We start from the raw sequence: 26,158 nt of genomic DNA on the forward strand, positions 1-26,158 counted from the left end.
GGCTAGATCCCTCTCGAACCATTCTACCCCCTTGCTCTGTGAAAACACCAGAGCATGCATCTGCAAAATGCACAGCTCTGAATGTACCACACTTTCATTGTTCTCTGTAAAAAGTTCAGCTGGCCTTTGGGGCCATGTCCATGCTATCGCTGGCTGCCATGATAATAGCATGGCTTGCTTGCTGTGTGTAAGGTGTTCCGAGAGAGGGCATCCGGGTCAGTCCCTGGACACTGCCTCTGCACCAGGCGAGGTGAGTGGCCACAGAGCTCATAGGCTTCCACGGGGGTCAATATTTGTCCCTGGCCAGGAACAGAGTGCCAATGCGAGCAGATGGTGATGGTAACAGTCCAACTAGGCAGGGCCTATCTGTGATGAGTAGTGCCACCCTCCCCCAAAAGGCCCTCTGACTTGGAAGAGCGAGGTCAACAAGTACTCTGAGCAAGTGGGATATCTATATATAAAGCCCTTTGTGTACCTTTCAGGCCACTAGGTCATCTCTTGTAATATGCTTTGTAAGTATCTTAGTGGCTGTTCCATCCCAAGAATGCAAGAACTGCACATCCCTTAGGGCCTGCCTGAGAGACCCACAGTCGTATCACATGTTTTTCAAGTCCCCTAGGGCCTGTCACATTGCATGCCCTGAACGTGCAATAGGCGCTTTTCTGTCACCTGTCTTGCAGGTCCCATGGGACCTCACCCGTTTATACACATTGCCCTTCAATCCACTCTGGGGGACACTGATCTTTGTGCATCTCCACGACATCATGACACCCAGAGAGTCATTTGGGTTCAATTTGTAAAGCATAGGGCATGGGAGGCAAACAACTGTTAATGCGCTTTGAAACACATTGTGTATAGGCGCTATATAAATAAACTATCATATATCAATGTTTGATCTTGAAAGCACTTGTCTTCCAAGCAAGTATTGACAAAGCCAACAGATGTTAGTTTGGGTATGCTGTTTAATAGTCCTACATTGTGTGTTTTCAGACTGAAGATTAATTTTTTTTATCATAATGCTTTAGTTTTATATAGTACATTGCCCTGAATCCTGTGTCAGAGTGCTTGGTAACATTTGTAATTATTACCCTAATTATTACCCACAATACAATGTGGTGCTCAATTTACCGACATGGCAACGTGAAGCGCTGAGTTGACCCACCATGGCATCGAACTCACGACATGTGGCATGCGTCCTTTCCTAAGGTGGGTGTGATGCTCCTCGGCTATTTTTAATTGTGTGTGTGTAGAGGGTTCTGGCAACTGTTGGTAGCTCCAAAAGAGAGGGTAAGGATTGACTGGGCATGAATTCAGAATCCCGTCCCAAAAACACAGAATCATAAACTGGCACCTCACCTGAATAGCAAAGTAGCAGCAGCCAGCAAGCGGCAAGCTCCTGAGCTCCCTTCACCTTCGTTGTCAGAGCACTTTTCATCAGACAGAAGCCGCACTGAGGTCGGCTCAATACAGATGGCCCAGGATGCCTGCGCATTGCATATCATGTGATCCGAGCATAGACAGAAGTAGGGCACTGGGCACGTTCTCAATGCTCGGCCCTGCATTGCCGTCTCAATGCCCGGCCACACAGAACTGCAGCAGCCTGAGAAAGCAGCAGCCAGTTTAGAGCGAACCTCCCAGGCTGGCCTGGTGATTTGCTATGAGCATGTATCCTTCCACAAGAAGAGGAAAAGAGGCCCTATGCCCCGAGGCCTACCGGGGGAAGTCCCGGTGTCCCGGTGGGCCAGTCCAGCCCTGCCAACAGGTCAAAGTCATACAGAGCAGGATGGTTCTCCAGCATGGGGTCTGGCATGGATTCACATGTTCATGAATATTCCCCGAAGTCAGGCTAGGAATCCTCGGTAAAGAAAAAATCAGTTTCATTTTCGTTTCTGAACTGTCTTTCTACTAATAACCAATCACTGGTCTCTGGGTCATACTACCCCCAGCCAATGCCTGCATTGACCCGTTTCAGAATTTTTCTATGCCCCTCAAGGATGGATTTTCGTCGAATTACATTTCTTGGAGGATTCTGGAAGACCTTTGAGGCCTACCCTATTCCAGAACAAGGGAGATTCGACGCCTACTGGATCCAAACTGTTCAGGAACTGCCCAGGATGTGGATTGCAGAACGTCTTCAAGGAAGATGAGCACTCCCGGTGCCTCTACTGCCTTCACATCGACAAATCGCACGTGGAGAAGGACTGTACGTTCTGTAAGAACATGTCTGTCCGGACAATGAAGGATCGTCGTACTCAACTCGCCAACTGGCTATAAGGGAAAGCCCAGCAGCAGGTGAGAAGAAGAAGAAATCTGAGCGGTCTTCTAAGACCTTTGAGGGCTCTCTGGCGACAGGGGCTCAAAAAAAGGCTAAGCACCGCGAGTCCGCAGGCACCGGGAGCGTCCTTGGTTCGGGCTCCTTAACTTCCAGGCAGGGCGCGTTGTCATCGACACCATCGTCCACGAGCCAATGCTCTGGCTCAGTGAAAAGGAAGTCGGAGAACGCGGGTAAGCTTCGGGTGAAGCCCCGGTCGATCCCGATGGAGAAAGCCGTGGGGGGGGCGAGGCGATGACCCTCCCCCTAAGGTGAAGGCCTCAGACCCAAGGTTGTTTAGGCCCTGATTCACCTGACGAAGGCCTCGATTGAAGGAGTCGTGGCGGCCCTGGCGAAGCCTGTGTTAGGCAGAATCTTGTGCAGTGCCCTTGGGGACAACTACACACAATTAAGACCACAGGTGGCAATACAAGTTTACCTTTGGTACAAGCCTGTACTACTATGTCATAGTGGTAGCAGTGGCAGAGCAGCCAGGCCTATCTCAAGAGTATATGAGCAGTAGCAGAGATTACACAAAGGGACCACAATTACTGTGACTCAAGCAAACACTGACTCAAGGTTTCAGGTAGAAAAATATAAGTACATTTATTTTTAAACCATCAGTTATAAACACAACACTTCTATGAAACTTTAAACAAAACCACACGTTAAATATACTACAACTAACCAATTCACTTTGTACAGTATGTCTCAAGGTAAGTACCCTGTGTTTGAATGAACCGGTGTTATGAACAAAACACGATACCGCGAATACGGTTGCAATCACTTTTTGACAGTTCGGTCTACTAAATAAACGCGTATCCGTGACATGAAATGCTACCGGGGCGAAAACACACTTAGCACCTGAGATACCCAGAGGGATTTGGAGGCAAAAATCACAGGCAATATTTTGGTTAGGCAGACAGAATCAAGAAACACTCGGAAACAGGAGTTCAAAAGTCAAAGGCCGGAGCCATGTTCAAGTGACACCGGAGACCTGTTGTCAAAGATCACACCGTTAGACAGTTCACGATTCAGCGTTAGCCAAGAGTACTTGATATTGTCAATGTTCGGAAGCAAAAGTTATAAGAAAGAGGGAAGACGAGGGCAAGCCTTGAAGATGAAGAAAAGGGATTCACCCAGGTTCCTCAAGCAGAACACAGTACCTTATTCCAATGATGCAGCTGGTGCCCTGGCAGTTGTTCCTGTTGGTTTCCCGCAGACCCACGATTCCTGGAGCTTCGTTGTGAAGGAGGACGTCTGAAGGGGGTCTGCACCACACAGGGATGAAGCCGGCAGCAGCGGCAACGAATAAAAGGTGCACTCCTTAAAAACTGGAGAGGCTCTTCAAATGGCTATCCGGACCACTACAGCTTTGTGTAGCAATTTCGACCAAGGAAGAGGATCCTCTGACTGTGGAAGATGAGCTGGTTGTCCTCACCAGGCCCAAGGGAAGAAGACTCCGGACTGGATCTCCTCTTAGTCGTTGAAGGGTAGATAGCTCAGGACTGCAGCAGGGCTTCACCGGAACGGAGTAGTTGCAGCAGCCGTCGTTCTCTCCGCTTCTTTGTAGTTCCAGTGGCCACTCTGACTTCTAGCCCAAGAGACCTGCCTTTTATGCGCAAAACCCCCATTCACACAGCATGTCTGTCAATCACGTAGCAGGGGGATTGTCCAGCTGGGACAACCACCTCAGCCAATCATGGCAAAGTGTGACTTGGGTTTCCTAGGATACCCTGTGCAGGGGGTGACTACACCCCTTCCCCACATTCAGTCTACCTGGACACCCAGGAGCCAAGAGGAGGGCTTCTCTGCAGAAGCCTGCCAAAATATGTTGAACAAAGAAGGCGAACCTAGTTTGCCACGCAAAGGAAAACACAAGAAGGACTTTAACAAAAAGAAATGGTGAATAAACCCAACCGGAGCCAAAAGAAAGACGATTTGGTCAAGCGGGTTCATGCTTAAGGCTGCTAAAATAGCCAAAAGCATTACCACGTTTAATATAATCGCGGTAGAAAAGTTAGGGTAGATACCATTGCCACCAGCCAAGTCTAAATGTTAAAAGAGCAAAACAATGCTCAGGGAGGTACAGACAGAAAAGGGGTACAGATTAGCCCTTTCCAGTACTCCATGTAAGATGGGGTGTACTGGGTCTGTGTAAAAAGTGACTAGGTAAAGTAAATGGCAACTTTACCTTTCTCTGGATGACAGTAGTCAGCCCCAGCGAAATGGAGTCAGAGGGCAGTCTTAAAGACAACCCTGGGTTACTACACTGAAGGTGCTGTGTAACCCACACAAGAACAGGGGCACCTGGAGTGGTGTGCTCCAGTGCCCAAGATCACACAATGAGTAAAAACACATATGCCAAAACACATGTAAGAGTGGGAAAAGGATGTACACTCTTACCAGGGGGAAAAAATAAACTCCAGAAATCCAGCAAAGCTGCTGGGGGACTCACTAGGTGAGGGAAATTAGCCCTAGAAGGAGAATTCTCCCTAACAGCCTGCGCAGGCTACCCCAGTGGAGACGGCCTCCGGGCCTAGAGTTTCCCTACCACCCAGGAGGGAAACATCTTTCCAGCCTATCGAGAAGACCCCTGTGAAACTCCGGGATGAGAAAGAGGGGGGGGGGGGGACGGTAGCCCTAACGGACACTAATACCACCTCCAAAGATGAGCTGGCTGGCGTCAAGAAGATCCTGGACAAGAAGGTCGAGGAGGCCAGGGCCTACGGGAGGGATCCCGACAAGGCAGACATAGAGAGCAATGGTGGGACCGACGAGGAACCACGGACCGTGGAGGAAGCAGAGGACCCGGCGCCCCAGCCTTCGCTCCCGTCGCAACCGATCTCACAAGACCATTCAAGAGCAATCTTGATGGTTTTGCAGGCCCTGTGTATGGAGATAAGGACAAGGTTGCCCTTACCTCCAGCAGACGATCCAGCGGCGCCTGGACCCTCGGGGAGCCCACCGAACAAGCAGAGGCGAATCCTCATCCACCTCCTTTCCAGCCTTCACCCCCATCCCCTCCTCCTAGGGACGAGACAGGGACAGGGATGGAGACGACGGGGACGGACGACGACAGTGGTGACGACGGGATGGATCTCCCATCAACCCCTGCCTAGGCCTCCGCACCCGACGAAATTGGCTCCTATCATGCCATGATCGGCAGGGCGTCGGGGCTTTTCCAGCTATGCCCCGAAGAGCAGCAGAAGGAAGGGTTCCTCTACCAATGACGGGAGGCTAAGAGGAAGACCGTCCTCTGGGTCCCCTTACTGGACAACATCTGGGACGAAGGACTGTCCCTTCTTAAGAACCCGTCCACAGCCCCTGCGAAGAGGGATCGGTACGAGACGTAGTACCGGGTCCAGGACTCCGCTCCTATGTGCCTCAGGGCACAGTCGTCCCCGGATTCGGTGGTCTCCACGGCAGCCAAGAAGAAATCGGCAGGGGTGATGGCATCAACTTCAACTTCCCCACCAGACAGCGAGGGGAAGAAGCTGGACGCCATGGGACGACAGGTCATCTTGTCGGCAGCGACGACAATCAAAGCGGTCAACGCCCTCGTGATCGTGGCACGCTACGACAGGGAGCTGTCATTCAAGATCGCTCCCCTACTGGACTTCCTCCCAGACGACAAGAGGGCGGAAGCCCTTGAAATCCTGTAGGAAGGTGACGTGGTGTCGGACCACGCCATCACGGTGGCCACAGACATCGCCAACACCAGCTTTCGTCGGATGGGCAACAGCGTTTGCCTTCGCCGGCGTGGTTGGCTCAAGGCCACCGAATTCCGTCAGGACGTGCAGACCAGGGTACTGGACATGCCCTTCAATGGAACAACCTGTCCGGCAAGGCAGTGGACGAGTCACTGCAGGCCATCAAGGCGGACACCGAGACAGCCCGGACCTTGGGTTCTCTCCATCAACGGTAGCCGTCCTTTCGGACCTCCGGAGGCAAGTCTCAAGGTGCCTCCAAAGGATTCGGCGGTAGTTCCGCGTCGTACCGCCAGGCAGCCCACTCCCCGTCGCAGGAAGCCTACAGAGGCCGCAACAAGACAGGAGGATGTAGTCGCCGCCAAGGAGGCCAAGGTGGCAAGGCCTCAGCGAAACAGGACTGAACCGGCCGTGACGTCGGGCCCCCACCCGAGCACCCCGGTGGGAGGCCGGCTGGCAAAATTCATCAGCGTGTGGGAGTCCATCTCCACCGACCGTTGGGTGCTGGACACCCTGGCCAATGGGCACTCCCTGGAGTTCCAAAGAAAGTGTCCCCGTTTCCCGCCTGTGGCCAGGAAAGAAAACCACGTTCCCCAGCTGCTTCTGGAGGTACGAGCAATGCTGAAAAAGGGCGCAATAGAACTCGTCCCAAAGAGGCTCCGGGGCTCCGGAGTATACTTGCGGTACTTCCTTGTCCGAAAGAAGACCGGCGGCTGGCGGCCCATCCTAGACCTTCGCCGCCTCAACAAATACATCAAGTCCCAGAAGTTCCGGATGGTCACCCTTCAGCACGTGCTGGGACAATTGAAGGAAGGCGACTTCCTGTCGTTGCTGGACTTGGAGGATGTGTACTTCCACATCCCCATATGAAAAGGACATCGAAAGTTCCTACGGTTCGTGGTCCAAGGGTGGTACTACCAGTTCAAGGCCCTGCCCTTCGGATTGAAGTCAGCGCCAAGGGTCTTCACCAAGTGCCTGGCACCGGCGGCAGCGCGGCTGCGCCTGCAGGGGATCTGTGTATACCCCTATATGGACGATTGGCTCATCCGAGCAAAGTCAAGAGATCTCGGGGTCGATCACACAGCGAAGACGGTCCACCTGCTCACGGAACTGGGATTCTCGATCAACTTCGCAAAGTCCCATTTGGTACCGTTGCAGGACGCCCTGTTCCTGGGAGCCAGACTCGCCACAGTGGCATGGTTGGCTTCACCGTCGGAGGAGAGGACGAAAGCCATCCTGGGCAAGGTACAATGGCTGTTAACCATGGAAGTGGGCAGGGTGAGGTCCATCAAGTCCCTGCTCGGCATGATGTTGTCGTGCATCTACCTCATGCGTCTGTGCAGGTTGCGGATGCAGCCACTGCTGGAGTTCCTTGACACCCATTGGATGCAAGCGGCGGGCAGCTTCGAAGACAAGATCTCCCTCAACAAGACTTTCCACCAAGCGATCCGGTGGTGGGGCAACCGCGCACATCTAGCGGTGGGTATGGACTTCCAGACCCCGGCACATCAGGAAACGGTGACGACAGAGGCCTCCCTGGAAGGATGGGGAGCGCACACCGGGGATCTCCACGCAAGAGGCCTCTGGCTCCCGGAGGAGAGGTCACTACACATCAACGTCCTGGAGCTCAGGTCATTCCTCCCGTCCCTCAAGGGCAAGGTGTTGAGGGTCTTCACTGACAACACCACCACAATGTTCTACATCCGGAAGCAGAAGGGCACCAGATCCCCAGCCCTATCCAAGGAAGTGCCGGATCTGTAGCACTGGGCCATTGCCCACGGGATGTTCCTGGTACCCTTCCATCTGGCAGGAATAAAGAACACCATCACCGACTCACTCAGCAGGGAGCTGTGCTCTTGCCACGAGTGGGGGCTTTGGCAGGATCAAGTGGATCTCCTGTTCCGACGATGGGGCAATCCCCAAATCGATCTATTCGTGACCGCGACAAACACCAAGTGCCGGAGGTTCGCCAGCAGGTTTCCCCAGCCGGGGAGCATGGGCAAAACATTCTCATTCCCCTGGAACAGCCTGTTCCTGTATGCGTTCCCGCCGTTGCCGTTGCTGCTGCGACTCATCAGTCAACTCAGACGGTCCCGGTGCAGGATGATCCTCATCGCACCAGCGTGGCCGAGGCAGATCTGGTTCCCGGACCTTCTGGACATGTCATCGTCCCCCCAAATCAAACTGCTGACGGACGCTGATCTTCTCGCCAGGGAAGGAGGCGCCATCCTCCATCACGAACCGGGATCACTGAACCTGCGGGCCTGGCTCCTGCCGCACTAGAGTTCGGAGGGTACGATATCCCGGCAGACTGCAAGGAGGTGCTAGCAAATGCCAGGGTGTCCTCGACTCTTAGGTGCTATGGACACAAATGGAAGAGGTTCTCTGTCTGGTGCCGTCCGTGCACAGAAGATCAACCCTCTGCGGATTACGGCCCCTCAAGTGCTGGCGTACTTGCTGTCGCTGGCCAAGGCGGGGCTGGCTCACGCCTCCATCAAAATCCATCTGGCGGCGATCTCCCGCTACACCAGAACTCCGAGGCGGTCATCTCTATGGTCTCATCGCCTGGTAAAGGAGTTCATGAAAGGACTGTTCCGCTCTTTCCCGCTGGTGAAGGCTCCGGGCCCGGTCAGCACCAGCTCAACGTGGTGCTGACCAGGCTCATGGGTCGGCCATTTGAACCTCTGCATTCAGCACCGTTGTAGTTATGTTAGGGAGAATTCTCTTATAAGGCTAATTTCCCAAACCTAGTGAGTCCCCTAGCAGCTTTGCGGATTTTTGGGGTTTGTTTTTTTCTCCTGCTAAGAGTGAGACTCTTTCTCCCACTCCTAGGCATGATTTGAGGTATGTGTTTGACTTTTTGTGTGCTTATGGGCTATGGGGTTTTTACTCCATAGGGTATCATCTGTTTTTGTGTATGTGTTACACAGCACCCTCAGTGCAGTAACATAGGGGTGTCATAGAGACCCCCAAACATGGACTCCATACCCTGGGACTGACTACTGTCTCCCCGGGCATGTAACATCACCATTGACTTTACGAGTCCAAAATTGTAAACCGAACCAGTACAAACAATCATATTGTGGAAGTACTGGAAGGGGTTAATTAGATTGCCCCTGGGTCTGTTACCAAGGGGGGCACTGTCCAGTCCCCCCTTGTCGAGTTTCTGGCTGGTGGCATTGGTTACCACGCAAAATATTCCACCGGAATATTTCCTACGGCATTTTGCCATTGATTTGAAACGCACCACTTTTTGGTGCAATGTTAAAGATACCGCCGGTTTATTTATTTAATATAAAATCACCGGTTGGGTCTTTTTGCCAGAACTCTTTTCTAAAATGGCGTTCGTGTCCGTCTCTGTAACTCCAACCAAGGTCGGGCCCTTTGTTCCATTTTTTGGCGGGCTTCTCCACAGAAGCCCTCCAACTGGTGTCACTCTGTCTGGGTTCCACAGGATGTGTGGGTGGGGGAATTGGCACCCTGGACTGCGTTGCCTTAGCAACTCAAGTCGCACTCTGTTCTGACTGGCCCAGTGGTGAGCCGCCCAGCTCACCACTTAGCATGTATGAGTGACAGCTAGACTGTTGAATGGGGGTTTTTCTGCATAAAAGCAGGGCTTTTGGGACTGGAACTTCAGAAGTCGCCACAGGACCTAAGAAATCCGAAGAGGGGAGAAGCTGAGCCATCTGCACCAACGACACCACCGGTGGAGCCCTGCTGCAACGACCTCACCACTTTCCCGACGACAAGTGAAGATCTTCTGCTGAAAGAGTCTTCTTCCTCTGAGCTGGTGGGATCAACCAGTTCGCCATTTCGCCTTCCAGGACGTCTCTTGGGCGAATCGCCCATGCCAAGCACCCCGGTGACCAGATAGCCAAGCTTCACCACTGTGACTGCGAATAACAGAAAGCACCTTTTTCACCGAACGAACTCAGCGGCTCGTCTCTTCCCTGGGCAGTGCAATGACTCCAAGTTTCCTCCTTGACGAGATTATCTCTTCCCCTGGTCGAAACCACGAACTGCACCCGCTGCCAGGAACAACTGCCACCGCTGGAGCTTCCTCAACTTTAAAGGTACTGTGTTCCACCTCGCCTCCCTTTCTACGGTTTGCTAAAGGTGACCCTTAAATCCTTGGCTTTCCAACTAGGTTGGCCCCAGACCTTCTAACTTTACCTTGAGAACCAACCCAACCTCTTTTGAACATTTTTACAAAGACTTGAATGCATTTCTAAACTGTGTGATCTTGGGCACATTTCATCTTGCTCCATTTAAAGTGGACCTGGCCTATGAACTTTGGCTCCACAGTAGACTCTGCCTTCACTAACTTGTTTTGGTCTTAGAAAAATGTTGGGAACTGTTTTATTTTTATGACCTGCCTTTTTCTCTCCCTTTAACTGAATGATTGAGTGCCATCTAAGTTACGCCTCGCATCTGTTTTTACAAATACTGGTGTTTTGACTTAGACTTGTCTAATAATTCTTAAGAGAGGTGTGTATACTTTTCTGATTGTGTTTGAACTTGCTTTGATTTATAGTGCTAGTGTATTTCCTTAAGTGTGTGTTAAATAAATAATTATATACTTTTGATACCAAGCTCTTGTCAGTGATTGCTTGCTCTAGATGTGTTTTTAGCCCTATTGTGTATCCTCTGTATACTGCCCTACTCTTCTTGAGAGAAGTCTGCTCAGCCACAGCTACCAGGTAAATCTGGGTGATACAGACTGCTACCAATTGGGTTTACTGCTTACTCCTGTAGTCTTAATCTTCTTGCAGTGGTCCCCAAGGGAACTGCACAGGATTCTGCCTAACAGTTCCTATCGAGGAAGACATCGTTTCTTGTCGCCATCACCTCCGCACGACGAGTGGGAGAGATCCAGGCCCTCTCCTGTAAACCTCCATATCTGACATTCCAAAAGACGAGGGTAGTGCTGAGGATGCACCCCTCCTTCATGCCCAAGGTGCCGTCGGACTTTCATCTGAACGAGCCCTTGGTGTTACCGGTTTTCTTCCCGTCGCCTTCGTCGCCGGCTGAGAGGACTTTGCACTCGCTGGATGCAGCTAGAGCGCTGAAGTTCTACGTGGACCGCACAAAGAGTTTTTGGAAGACATCACAGCTCTTTGTGAATTTTGGCCCTGTGAACCAAGGGAAGGCCCTTTCGATACTTCCATTTCCAGATGGCTCTCCGGCTGCCTCATGCACTGTCACCGGTTGGCAAAGCTACCGTTGCCCGGCCGTCCAAGAGCCCATTCAACCAGAGCGATCGCTGCTACTACAGCGTTCCTGTCTGGTGTGCCCCTGCTGGAGGTCGACACACACCTTCACGAGATTCTACTGCGTCGACCGGGATTCCAGGGGGGAGTCCAGAGTCAGCCAGGCAGTGCTGCGCAACCTGTTCGCTTGAAGGTGATCCTGGTGAGGAGGTAAGAGATGCTTAATGTTGAGTTGTTGAAATGCTTAATGTTGAGCCTTGCCACCTCCCGTAGTTGTGCATGTGTGTACTGCTATGTATTCTTGTATTCATGAGCATGTGAATCCATGCCAGACCCCATGCTGTAGAAGGAACAAGTTACTTACCTGTAACTGTTGTTCTCCAGCATGGGTCTGGCATGGATTCACATGCGAACCCTCCCTCCAACCCCTCTGCGGCTCTTCTCTTGGTCCTACTGCCACTTTACGTGCTACCAAATCTGAAGATGGCTGTCAGAGGAGGGGCTTAGGTAGAGGGCAGTCATTGGCTGGGGGCAGTATGACCCAGAGACCAGTGATTGGTTATTAGTAGAAAGACAGTTCAGAAATGAAACTGAAACTGATTTTTTCTTTACCGAGGATTCCCAGCCTGACGATGGGGAATATTCATGAGCATGTGAATCCATGCCAGACCCATGCTGGAGAACAACAGTTACAGGTAAGTAACTTGTTCCTTACCTTCTAACAAGGGATTGGCCCACGTGGCTGCAATTCCACACAAATGCGACAGTGTGAAGACCGACCTTGGTGGTGGAGTCAGGAAACGCCTGTGGTTTGCACAAAAAGTGCAGTTTGCATTGGTTCAGAAAGGTATGAAATTTACGGGGGTCTCCCTGAAATTTCTCGGGAGCTGTCAAAGGAAACAGCATAGGCACAATCACCTGTGTCGTGACAGAGGGGGCAACCGCGAGGTAAAGCATGGCGCTTGCTTTGAATAGTGTCAAGACGCTGATGGATAGCTGCTGTGGCTGAAGCCATGGCAGCGCCTTAGACATTGATGGCTTGGACTAAAGCAGCCACAGGGTCCCTGGCGGAGGGGTCCATACTGCAAGCGAAATAGGGATTCTCAGTCTGTCAAAACTCGAGAGTCGCGTGCAGTATGAAAACCTCCGTCCCTAAGCAAACAACACGAGATACAAAACACTCGCTGTTCGAGGATTAGGGCCACTGGTGGCAGGAACAGGAACTCCAGGTCCTCAGGATGGCTGCTGCAAAGAAATGGGCAGGTTAGGTAAGTATATACAGATTTAATGCAGTCAATATACTACAGAGTATGAGGAAAGCACCGACCAGGGAGTGTTATTCAGGCGAACGATGTAGAGGGGTACCTGGAATGAAGGGGTGATGGAAAATACCCATCCTGTTCCGTCAGTGGGTTTAGTGTCAGCAAAAGGCATAAAGGGATACCTGGAGGTATGGGAAAAGAGGATGGTAGAGCGAGCCCACTGGAAGCACCTGAAGAGGGTACAGGGTTGCAGTTGGGTAGGAGTGAAGTAGAGCAGGAGCCACCGAAGCAAGAACAAGGTCAGTTCAAAGTAATCCGTGGAATCAAAGTAGCAAGGTAGCAGTTCTGAAATGCAAATATCCATAGGAGAAGGCAATTCAATCCGTAGTGGAGTCCGAGGTCAAAAACAAGGGGAAGCAGAATCACGTATCTTAGCCGGCAAGGAATTAGCAGAAGGAATCCAGAAAACGTAGTCCGTGGTCATAAATCCAAGTAGCGAGGTTCAAAAAGCACAAGCATGCCAACCGCTGATACGAACAGCTGAGAACTGATGTTCAACGGGAAGTGCTGTTGTTTAAAGGCGGACTACAGCGTCGTTGCTATGACACCTGAAGCACTTGATCTGGCTGGCTCTGTCATGTGAGGGATGCCGTGCATAGCGGGAGGGCGTGGTTTAGTGCGGAACTCCAAGACACTTCTTTTCAGTGAGGGCAGGCATTTCTGTTTCTTGCGTAGGGTTGGCAAGGAAACACGTGTGTATACACGCCACGGAATCAGCCTTTTCTATTTGGAATACAAGCTGCATTGACCTCTCCAGGGTCTGGGAAAGGGAACTAAATGGAGTTTGTGAGCGTGAGTGCATGACATAATCCGAGGTTTTCTGCTCGTCAGTCCTTGTACCCCCTCTCCTCATGGGGGGGGAGGGGTGTTCAATTTCTTACATTTTCTGCTGCCTTGTACCTTTTTCTTCAAAGCCTGTGCGCCGCTAGGCCCCCTCTGTTGTTCCAAGGGTGCCACCACTGCAGCTGCCTCACGCTGGCTAGGGCTCTCATGCAATCCAAGTTAGACTACTGCAACAGCTTTTATCTAGGTGCCAACCAATCCCTCATCAACAAACTACAGGTTCTCCAAAATAATGCGCTACGGGCAGCACTAAACATCTCTAGATGCGAGCATATCTCTGCCACTAGAATCTCATGCAAATGGCTCTCCATTCAACAAAAAATTGACCTAAAAACCCTTTGCCTTACCTACAAAGCCTTAAACCACCTAGCCCCCCCCTACCTCACGAGCAAATTCACCATGAAGCCAACCACCAGAATCACCAGATCCTCCAACACTCTATGCCTCACAGTGCCCAGATTCACCTCTAAAAGAGCCGGCGGCTCGAGCTTCACGGTCCTCGCCTCTCAACTCTGGAACACTCTGCCTCTGAACATGAAGCTGACCAAATCCTTCCAACTATTTAGGAAACTTGCCATTGGATGGTTACTGAACAAATCACCAACCATAGTTTGATTTAGTCTAGCACAAATTGTATATATTGTACATACATAAATGCCACAACTGTATGTCTAATTACCTCTGACTGTATATATTGTACATATTCTTACAAATGTATTATTGCAATTTCTATTACTGTGCCTTGTAACCTATCCTTAAGCGCCCTTTTACTCCCAGGTCTGGAGCGCCATATAAATAAAATAAACAAACAAACTGTCCCCTCTTCACCTTTGATGACCTTGAACACCTGGAGGGCCTCTTGTCCACTAGTCACTCAGTAGTCCACTTCTCCGCGTTCGAAGGTTAGTGCGAAGGGAAAAGACCAGCAGTATCTGATGTCCTTGTCAGAGAGCCATTGTGTAAGAGGGCGGCAGTCTCTGCGATGGGCCAGTGTTAGGGCCGAGAGGTCTTGGAACACCTTGTGTCGCCTTCGTAGAGGAAGCTCTCCAGACATGTCGATTTTTCCAGGACTTCCATCTTCACCCTGTACCTGAGGAAGCGAACTACTAGGGATCTCGGGCCCCTGCCCCCTCCACTTCTGCCTCTGTGAGCCCTTTCCAGCTGCACCTCATTGCCCCGTTCAAGGGCGAACACTTGGTTGATCTGGCCCTGAACCTTCCGTCCAACTTTGATAGCTGATACCCCTTTGTGTTCACTTGCACCGAGGATTCGTAGGCTATTGAGTTTCTCTCTGTTTTCTAGATCGTCCAGCTTCAACAGAGTTCTTCTTCCCTCATTTCTAGGTCGGCGAGCCGTGCTTTGCATTTCATGTCAAGGACATCTACTTGCAGGTTGTTGTCACTCTACGGAAGCGTTGCAGAGACTGAATCCCTGTGGGGGTCTTCTTTTTGGTAATGGAATGTCCTTGTAGGTGTTAGAGAGAATTCTCATAAATGGCTGATTTCCCTTACCTAATGAATCCCTCAGCAGCGTTGCTGGATTACTAGGATTTATTTTTTTCACCTAGTAAGAGTGTGAGCCTTTTTCCCACTCTTACATGTGTTTTGCTGTGTGTAGTTTTACCATTATGTGATATTGGGCTCTGGAGCCTCACCCACTCCATGAGCATAATTTTTGTGTGTGTTACACAGCACCTTCAGTGCAGTGACACAGGGTTGTCTTTTAGACTTCCCACTGACTCCATTTTTCTGGGACGGACTACTGTCTCCCAGAAACAAATAAAGTTGCCATTAACTTTATGTAGTCTCTTTAAACCACAGACCCAGTACACCCCATCTTACATGGAGTAGTGGAAAGGGTTAATTCTTATCCCTTTTTGTCTGTTTCTCTTGAAGCACTGATTCGCTCCCTTTACATCAAGACTTGGCTGGTGGTAGTGATAACTACCCTAACTTTTCTACCGCGGTTATCTCATATATCCATGGTATTGTTTTAGGCTATCTTGACAAAATACATTTTATTTTGGCTCCGGCTCGGTTTATTCACCATTTCTTTTTGTTAAAGTCTTTCTCGTGTTTTACTCGGCATGCCAAACTGGGGTTGATTCGTTTGTTCGCCGTCTTTTCGTGGGTTTCTGCACAGAAGCCCTCCTTAAGGCGCCTGAAAGTCTGGGTAAGGCAGGATGTGAGGGAGGGGTCTTAGGACCCCTGCCATGAGTTCCCTTAGTAACCCAAGTCGCACTCCTGTTTGATTGGTGGGTGACTGTCCTTGCCAAGACAGCCACCCTGATGCGTGATTGACAGCCAGGCTGTATGAATGGGGGAAACTGCATAAAAAGCATGTCTCTGGGACTGGAAAGACAGTCGCCACTGGAACGAAAGAACCAATGAGGAGCTGACAGAAGAGGACCCCCACAACGACTGAAGCGCCCGGTGAAGCCCTGCTGCAGGTCTGAATCTTCAGAATCCGACGACGGAGAAGATCCTGCAGGAAACTTCTTCCCTTTAGCTGGTGGGACCAACCCGTTTGCCCAAACTGCAAGCCAGGAGCCCTCATCTGGTCGAATTCGCTGTACAGAGCTACAGTGGGCCGGATAGCCAGGAAGGTCGGACCCTGATTGGGTTTTAAGGAGCGCACCTTTTTTTCGTTGCTTTGCTCTGCTGCTGGTTTCTTCCCTGGGTAGTGCAGGACCCTCCAGTCTTCCTCCTTCTTGTCAGTCTGACAGTCGCTTCAGTAACCGTGAGCCTGCAGGAACTACCTGGAATGTCCGCCTCAGCTACTTAAAGGTCCTCTCTGTTTTAAGGTACTGTGCAAATCCGGTTGTCCGTTTCATCCAACCGCGGTGAAAGTGTTTGAAATCTTTCTCCAAACTGAGGGCTTGTCCTTCTCTTCTCTTTAAACTAACTTTTCTGCCAACCAACCTTGTCCGGAATCCGTGGCACGAACTTTACCGCAAACTACCCTGAACCGTGTGAATCTTGAGCAAAAGACTTTTGACCCATTGACTTTGGCCCTAAGCCTTTTCTACCTGATTCTATCACTGTAGTTCCTCTTGCTCAATTGTCCTGAGTACTTACCTGTTGGTGTGGTTCAATTTCTATTAACTTTTCCCTCCCTTTTAAATTGCTGGAGTGCCATTTTGCTCCCACTTCATTTGGTGAGCTTAACTTGTCTGGAATTTAAGGGAAGTGGTGTGGTGTATTAAGAGTGTGATTTTTAAACTGCTTTAATAATGGTGTACTGTTATACAACTGAAGAGTAAATAAATGTATATTCTTTTACTTGAAAACCTTGAGTCAGTGTTTGCCTGAATCATAGTAATTGCTGTCCTTTGTGTAACTATTTGATACTGCTCACTTACTCTTGAGATAAGTCTGGTTGCTCAGCCATCGCTATCACTTTACTGTGTAGTACAGGCTTGTACCAAAGGTGAATTTGTACTGTCACTTGTAGTCTTAATTGTGTGTGGTGTTCCCAAAGGGTTCTGCATATAATTCTGCTGAACAGTAGGTCCTCCAGGTCAACTCCCTGGTGCTCCGTCAATGTAAGTCACTCTGTTCTTTGTGGTTGGGTGCAGCTAAGCGTGACGGGCACCACCGTACATTTACTGTGTCTTGGCTAGGGCCTAGAATCCGTACCTGATCTTTAGTGTCGGTCTCCTGGTTGTTCCGGCGTCTAGAGCTGCTGCGGGGACTTCTGTCTGGCCTTGCACCGGTATTTGGGCTACTGCCGTCTGTGGATCCTCAACTGTGTGGGGGGTATGTGAGTTGCGTACCAGAGGTTAGCCCCTTCCCCAACTGGGCTGGTTCCCCGCTGTAGATTAGCTTTCTCAGGCCGTGTACCTCTCGCGCGGCCTCATGTGCTGTTGGAGTGGGACTTTTGCATGTGCGTGCACTTTATGCCCCTTCACCACCACTTGGTGTTATCCTGATACCTATACATGGTGGGCCCACGTCCCTAACTGTTCCTGGGGCTTTCCCACTTCTGGGGGCGAGTCCCCGGTTCAGAGTTGGAGGATGTCTCTATAGCCAGTGACCCACTGAGTCCCCACTATACACCTCAGTGTCTTGTCTCGCCTTGCAGGGCCTCTCGCCTCGTTTGTGTGGGATAGGCTGGTGTTGTGGTATCTTCCTTATGGGAGCACTGCGCCCCTGTCCCTGGCCAGGCACCCTCCCCTTTGCGCTTAGTGTCCCCTGCTGACTTTTAGGGGGCCACACTGGTGCCTCTGAGCTTTTCCGTGTTCGGGCTTGACCTCGCGGTTCTTCGCCCCTGTACTCTGTGGGGGGTATATGCAGTCCCTTGTTGTTGCTTGGTTCCTCTCTCTATAATGCTCTATCACTGTTCATTGCTGTTACTTCCTGATATCTCGTGGGAGGCCTTCCTCACAGGGCCCCGTTGTTGCTTTCCCCGGATTCGGCAGAAGTTAAAGCTTCTGCGTGGTTGCCGGGCCTTCAACTCGGGGTGTGGTTTGCCAGTTTATATCGGGTGGGAGGGAGGTATTATTCCTCTAACTTCAAATTTCACCCCCTGGGCCTAGGACGTCGTTCGATTGTTATCCCTACTGTTCATGTAATCACCCTCCAGTCGCTGCCTCCAGTGGTGCTCACCCTGCTGTTCTCTACTCCGGTCGCGCCCCATCATAGCGGTTTGGCTGGTCCTTTGGGGCAGTCTACTGTGGCACTACGTGTCCCAGTCACCCTGCCTCCACTGGTCTCCTCGCCTTTTTCGGGATGCTCTCATTGGGGCAGCAGCTCTTCCAGGCTCTGCCTCTTCTGATACCAATCCGCGCGGCAAGAATTGCTGTCCCGATGCTGGTACCTGGACGGCGTCACCGGCTGCTCCTCTGTTATGGACTGGGGGCCGTTCCGGCTCCCTATTTACCGCCTTGGGCTCTCTGACTGCAGAGCTCTACGGTCCACGTCACGCGGAGTGTTGCGCGGCACTGCCTCTGGTGAGTGACTCTGTGTTGCACACGGATCCCGAGGTCCAGGCTTCAAGCCCCGTCTCCTTGCCCCCGGGTGGTCTGGGGGGTGTCAGGACTCCCATGTATGCTGCGGCCTCTGATGTGGACCTCCGCTGGGTCGCCTTGCCGCCCACGCTGCCGTCCACAGAGAGGGAGACCTAGACCTTCTGTTCCACCGGCGCGGGGGCCGAGAGGCTCACGTCACTCAGAGTTTGCGATGCTAGAGCGCCCTTAGGACCTCCGTCTTCACTCTGTGTTTGGGCGGTGTTAGGCAGAAACCTGTGCCCTTAGGGACCACTGCAAAAAGTTTAAGACTACAGGTGTTGGCAGTAAACCCAATTGGTAGCAGTCTGTGCCACCCAGATTTACCTGGTAGCTGTGGCTGAGCAGTCAGACTTCTCTCAAGAAGAGTTAGGCAGTATATAGAGTATACACATTAGGTACAAAAATACAGTAGCACAAGCAAACACTGACCAGAGCTTGGGTATAAAAGTATATAATTATTTATTTAAAAACACAATTGTAAAAGTACACTGGCACTAATATGTCAAGCAAGTTCAAACACAGTCATTAGAAATATATACACCTCCCTGATTAATTATTCGACAAGTCTTGGGAAAAGAACACCACTTATTATCAATACAGGGGTGAGCGCCTAACCAAGATGGCACTCCAATAATTCTTTAAAAAGGGAGGGAAAAGGCAGACTTAGGAAAGGACACAATACCAACACTTTTAACAGAACCACAGCAAGTCAAGAAAGGCCGAGTCTACTGTAGAGAAAGAAAGTTCATAGGCCAGGCCCACTCTTGGAGAGAGCAAGGCGGAATGTGCCCAAGATCACACAGTTGAAGTACACTTTAAAAGTCTTTGCAGATAGTTCAAAAAGGAGTTGGATCAGTTCAGAAAAGTTAGTTAATAGGTCCCAGGTCACCCCAGGATAGAGAGTCAAGGATTTATGGGACACCTTGAACAGTCTGTTGCAAGGGAGACCAGGCCGGACACAGTACCTGAAATGGTGAGAAAGCTCCAGCGGGGGCAGTTGTTCCTGGCAGCGGGTGCAAGTCAGGGCTTTGTCCAGGAGAAGAGAAGATCTCGACGTGGAGGAAAGCTGGAGGTCGTTGCACTGCCAGGGAAGAAACCAGCCGCAGAGTTTCCCGGTTAAAAGGTACTACCCTTTTATTCGCGGTAGTGGTGAAGCGTGGCTATCCGGCCGCCGGGGTGCTTGGCACGGGCATTAAGACCACAAGACGATCCAGGAAGGCTAAAAGAGGGCGAACTGGTTAACCCCACCAGTTCAAAGGAAGAAGAATCTCCAGGAAGAAGATCTTCTCTGTCGTTGGGAAGTGGTGAGTCGGTTCAGCAGGGCTCCACCGGTGGTGTCGTCGTTGCAGGTCGGCTCAGCTTCTCCCTCTTCGGATTCTTTAGGTCCTGTGGCGACTTCTGAAGTTCCAGTCCCCAAAGCCCTGCTTTTATGCAGAAAACCCCCATTCATCAGTCCTAGCTGTCACTCAAACATGCTAAGTGGTGAGCCGGGCGGCTCACCACTGGGCCAATCACATAAGAGTGCAACTTGAGTTGCCGAGGCAACTCAGTCCAGGGTGCCCATTCCCCCCCCCCCCCCCCCACACACATCCTGTAGACCCAGACAGAGTGGCACCACTTTTGGAGGCTTCTGTGCAGAAGCCTTCCAGAAAGTGGACCAAAGGGCTCGACTTGGGTTGGAGTTACAGAGGCGAACACAAACGCCATTTTAAAACAGAGTCCTGGCAAAAAGACACAACCGGGGAATAAATATTAAATAAATAACCCGGCGGTATCTTTAACATTGCACCAGAAAAGTGGTGCGTTTAAAATGAATGCGAAAAACCCATAGGAAGTATTCCGGTGGAATATTTTGCGTGGTAACCACTGCCATCAGCCAGAAACTCGACGAGGGGGGACTGCACTGTGCCCTTTCGAAAAACAGACCCAGGGGCAATCTAATTACCCCTACCAGTACTTCCACAATATGATGGTTTGTACTGGTTCTGTTCACAATTTAAGACTAGTAAAGTCAATGGTGACTTTACATGCCCTGGGAGACAGTAGTCAGTCCCAGGGTATGGAGTCTATGTTTGGGGGTCACTATGACACCCCTGTGTTACTGCACTGAGGGCGCTGTGTAACACACATCCCAAAAACACATGAAGCCCTATGGAGTAAAAGACCCCATAGCCCATAAAACACATTACAAAGTCAAAGTACATTCTCAAATCATGCCTAAGAGTGGGAGAAAAAGAGTCTCACTCTTAGCCGGAGAAAAAAATAAACCCCAAAAATCCAGCAAAGCTGCTGGGGGACTCACTAGGTTTGGGAAATTACCCTATACAGAGAATTCATGGGGGTCCCAAAGATCATCCGAAGGCTTGTTTCCACTGCGGGGAGAGCAAACCTCTGTAGGCCGAACGGCTAAGTGCGAAGCGACTTCTTCATGCATCCATGCTGGTATGCGCCCCATAGCGGTCTCCCCGATTACTTTTAAATTAGAGTAAACCATTGCTCAAACCTGGGGAAGGCACATTCACCCAGGTTATGAAAAGAGACATTTGTTACATTGTGAATTCGATCATACGATATATTTTATTTATATTGCGCTCATACACAAGTGTTTCAGAGTGAGACCAAGCAAAGGGATGGGTACAAGGGAGAATAAAAACAACGATCTTACTACGCCCACTGACATTAAGAGTGTGCAAGTGCATAGAAAATGGAAAAGGGGGAGAGTGCGAGGAAGGGGGAGGAGTGGAAAGTGCGGCACAAAGGAGAGAACAGAATAAATAATAAGTGCAATAAATAAATAAAATAATTACAGGCAAAGGCAAGTACATAATATTCCAGATTTGTTTGTTGAATTGAACTGCTATGCATTTCCTTATTGCTTTTTTGAGCGTACAAGCTGAGGGACAGCTATCCATTTGTTAGTGTTTGCTTTAGTTTATTTTATGCAGGGAAATAGTCATCAGGGTAGGGATATTGAGGGGGTTCATCCAACCTTTTCATTTAATAAAATGGCTAAAGTTGAAAACTCTTTACAACATTGTCCACCTCACATTTCTGACCCCTCACATGAGGTACATAGTCTCACCATGTGCCTTATCCCTACAGGCCTTTAGCGACTTGCCTATCCGTGTCATCTTGAAATGCAGAGCCGGAGAGGGGCTTGTCTTTTTCTATCTTCAATCCTGCTCTACTAGACAAAGTTACAATCTGCTATGATTTCTAAATTGGGGAGCCATTCCTGCCACCATTCACATGTTTCTAGGATGCTTCTAGTTGTTTAGTATGTAATGGAGTTGTAGATAGAAATGGCATCCAGGGATCTCCTGTGCCACACATCTGGCCATCATTTGTGCACAACCATGTACCCAGTCATAGAAATCAAGTCATTCTTATGTTTTTGTAATTTATTGTATGTCATTATTTTTAAGATACTGCTTCTGTTCTGTGTCTGTCTGTTCCCTCATAATAGCCACAATAGGTAGTGTTGGAATGTAATTAGATGGTAAACGAGGTCAATTATTTTCAGGATAGCTAAGGACAAAACTGCTTCTATAGTACTTTTATCCACCCCATCAGTTGTGCACCTCTGTAGATATTGTTGAATTGGTAGCTTCAATGTTGCAAATAAAACCTTTCACTTCTTCATAGGCAAATCACCTGCGAATGCATTCAACAGCCTGCCAGTTAACTGCAACTAGTATGAGCCTGGTTGAATGTTGAAATGTCCTCTCATTGGTGGATGCACAAGACCATGTTTTAATCCATTAATGTATCATTTTTTCATCACTGTAGGTTTTGATTTTGGAGTACGCCAAAATGGTGAACGAGTTAATCACGTTAATCTTCCTCCATGGGCTCGAAATGATCCACGCTTGTTCATTCTAATCCATCGCCAGGCCTTGGAGTCTGATTATGTATCCCAGACACTCTGTCACTGGTTTGATTTAGTGTTTGGTTGTAAACAAAAAGGCAGGGCAGCCGTTCAAGCGATCAATGTCTTTCACCCTGCAGTAAGTGCACTTTTCATGTTATACTTGCTTCTTACCATGTAGCGCTTAATGTATGTATTTATATATACAAGTTGGGAAAAATAATGGCACAATTGAACTATTTGCTATATTTTAAATCCAGATATTCAAATGTACTTGATTTGATTCAACTCAATTTAAATTCACAGTGCATTATACGTATCACTACATTGCCAAAGAAAAGTTACAATAAACTATATTTTTATTTGGCATGCAATATGTCAAAAACAAGTTGGGCCGGGAGGATAGCTCAGGGGCAACGCTCTTGGAAGCAAGACAACACATAGCAACAAAAGTTTGAATCCCAGGCTTGCGCTTAGAAACTGGTTCCCCGTATGAAGCATGTTCTAAAAGAACAATTATAATTATAACCCTAACCAACCAATACAAACTTATTTTAAAGCATTCACAAAAAACTAAATGTAACTCTTCCTTGCAAAATAAATAGACAATTTTCTTTGGTCACAATTTTCAGATTGAAGAATTGAATTTACACTTTGACTTCAATTTACTCTGTTGGAATACGAATAAGCAATGCATGCCCAATCCTATTTGAAAACATTCACAACAAAGTCAGTATAACTCCCTCCTGCCCCCAAAAAATATTTGGTTACAAACTTCACAATAAGTAATAAATAAATGTGTGTTTGCCAAAGTGGGTAGTGAATCCCTCTCCTGCTGTGAGATTCTTCAGGGCTATATTAATTCCTATGCTGGTCAAACAATACCATAACCAAGAAAAAAGATTCTTTTATAAAACGTAGAAAACAGAAAAAATATTAATCACCAGTTTCCATATAAGATATCTTTGCTATTCTACCATAAATGTATCATTCCCATTTTAGTATGTTTTACAAAATAAAATGCATTTTGTATAGTTTTGTAAACAACTAGATTAACTTGGTTTCTCATACTAAATAAGGTGTCCGGTCACAGGGTCGAATACATTGTTTCGAAATACAATAGTTTGGAAACAAAAGGACAGAGAAAAAAAAAGTCGAATGCCTTTTTTTAAATGCATTTTTTTTGTTGCTTTAGGAAAAAAATGGTTTTACGCTAAAAAAAGGGGGGTTGGTGGGGGACCCCCCACACCCCCAAAAAAAACGTACATTTTACTTTTTTTTTCCAGTGCTTTTGGTTCACAACTATTGCATTCGAAAGAATTGCAGTCCCTTTCACCTACAACCCTAAAACATTTTTTGCAACTTCTTAAATCTTGAGTATGGTATTTTATTAACAAATTTAGTCATAATAATCAGTTAGAGTAGAGTAATCATTGGTCATATATTGCCTTCCCTATTCTGCCACTTTGCCAACAACTGTTTTAAGCTTTGTCGGATTCTCTTTTGGGCAATATTGTTTTTAATCCTGAATAAGTTAGATTTGCCACTCACAGGTCACTAGTTACAATATTTAAACATAGATTGGCAGTCGCCCAAGTGATTGAGTTAAAAGTAAATTTCACTTATTGCACCTTAAATCTGAAACTGGAGCTTGCAGTCACATTCGCTTCTTATTAGCAAATGATTATAAACTCTTCTATGAAAGTATTCTCCTATGCAGTGCTCATCATTGCTGAGATGATTGGTCTGATACTCCTTCCTGGCAAAAGGTTCTGTATCATTGCACATGCATTCAAATGAAAGAGTCCGGATTAATTTTGTTTTCCATTTAGCTTTCTTCTATTTAAATGCTACTTTAATGTTTTCTGTCTCCATGATTTGTTATTCCCAAGGTATCTCAAGCCACTGGTTGTGTACTGTTGACATGTCGGACCAAACACTGCCTTTATCTTCTCAGTTGGTTCTACGCACATGAAACCTACATGATATTTATTTCTTAATCTTTCTATCATTGTGCAAACGTGTGAGTGCTTCACCTGTAACTAGGATGATTGCACATTAGATTATAATTTAGAAGTGTGGTTGTCCTCTTAAGTCTATCAATGTATACCTATGTGACGATTCGCAGGATTCAGTCACTTCTCCCCAGGGGGAACCTTTCCATGTGAGGCTAGGGAGATGAGCCCGCTGCGCAATAATCCCCCTAGGGGTGGTGGTAAGCGGGACCTCACAGGGAGAAACTCTGCTCTTGGGGACAAGGAACCCATCCCACAGAGGAATGCCTTAAAACCCTTTCTTTTCGGTCCACAGTAACATCAGGGCTTCAAACAAATCCACCAAGCCAAGTTACCGTTTGCTACTGTTAAATAAGAACCACATTCCCTCTTGAAGAATGATCTGATAAAACTATTGTGAAGAAGAAAGCTGAGCGAGTAGTATCAATCACTCTGTGGTTGAACACCAGTAATACTGTAACAAGGAAGAATAAGGAACCCAGCTATGCATCATAAAAAGGGAGGAAGGACTAATGTCACTGAGAAGTGAAACCCAGGTTTTTCAAACTGGCACAGTTGTGGAAGCTAACGGAGACTGCAGAATCTTGCGTTGGCAGAAAGCAGCCAGGTGCCATGTGCAGGGAGCAACGAACAAGCAAAAGGCTGCGAGGAACCGTGGAAGAAAACCCCAAGAGCAAGAGACAGTTGTGAATCGTGGCATGACCCGTGAGATGTGGACTGTTCAGTCTGGCAACAACGCAGAAACAGCTGCAAAGCTGATGCTGCGAAACACGAAGCAGACAGGAGGAGTGAAGACAGAAGCCACCCTGACTCGAAGTGAAGTCCTTACCCCGCAGGCATACCCGGTGACACTAACCCGCGAGAAACAAGGTAACAGGTACGATGTGAAACCCATGAGCTAACACCAGAGTAAAGATTACAAGCAGCCTACTAGTCCCAGTCAACGGTCTGAAAGTAAGAAGAGTGCAAAACCGCCAGGGACTTGGCCTACTCGTCCCAGTAGAGGGTCCTAAACTAAGAAAAGTGAGAAACATGTCGTAATACTACGAAGCAGGAAACGCACCACAGGACTGATCCTACTTGTCCGAGTAGCAGGAGACAAATGCCAGAGAGTGAGAGGCACTACGAAACTAATTTTTCTTATTGCAATTGTCTGAGAAGTGAACAGGAGAGTACAAGTAAGTATGGGTCCGTTAAACATGTCCTAAAGAGAAAGACAGTATCCAAGATTCACATGCTCATGAATATTCCCTGTCGTCATGCTGAGAATCCTTGGTAAAAGAAAAAACTTTCACTTTCAAACTGTATTTCTCCTCTAAACCTATCACTGTCCTCTGGGTCATACTGCCCCCATCCAGTGACAGTCCTTTCCCTAAGCCCCTCCTCTGGCAGCCATCTTCAGATTTTTACCGCACGCTTCAGCGTTGGAGCCCTCGAGTGTGCACTCCTTGCTGTTTTGTATGTTTTGTTTTGTATGTTTTTTCGTGTTTATAACGGAAAAAATTCTATTTTTGTTTTTAAAAAACCTGTGTGCTTTGTTCTTCATCTGCCGACAGCGGTGGTCCGTTGTCAGTGAAGTTCCATACCCTCAAGGTGAAGATCGTAGAATATTCTACAAAGCCTTTGGACCTACTTCGCGTCCTCCGACCATGAGGAAGAAGGAGGGAAGGTCCCTTTTCAGACCCTGCACCAAATGCGGGCTACAGAATGTGTTTGTGGAGGACACACACCTACAATGCATTTACTGCCTGCACTCGCACCACAAGGAGGTAGAGTGCGAGATTTACAAGATTTTCGATGAAAACTTCAAGGGACAGACACAGTAGGCTGGGGGCATGGCTTAACGCCAAGGCCTCTGACCCGTGCTCGGT

At 48.7% G+C, this 26,158-nt stretch overlaps 1 protein-coding gene across 1 annotated transcript in view; it reads left to right on the forward strand.

Moving 5' to 3' along the window:
- LYST (lysosomal trafficking regulator) overlaps positions 1-26,158 on the forward strand; it is a 3,942,656-nt gene that overhangs the window by 2,985,298 nt on the left and 931,200 nt on the right. Inside the window, exon 44 of the mRNA XM_069606985.1 lies at positions 22,194-22,411. Within this exon, the coding sequence (XP_069463086.1) occupies positions 22,194-22,411 (218 nt within the window). The remainder of the gene's footprint in view (positions 1-22,193; positions 22,412-26,158) is intronic.

The sequence above is a fragment of the Ambystoma mexicanum genome, chromosome 4p (assembly GCF_040938575.1).
Source record: "Ambystoma mexicanum isolate Mex_15411 chromosome 4p, UKY_AmexF1_1, whole genome shotgun sequence".
In the NCBI taxonomy this organism is placed as follows: Eukaryota; Metazoa; Chordata; class Amphibia; order Caudata; family Ambystomatidae; genus Ambystoma; species Ambystoma mexicanum.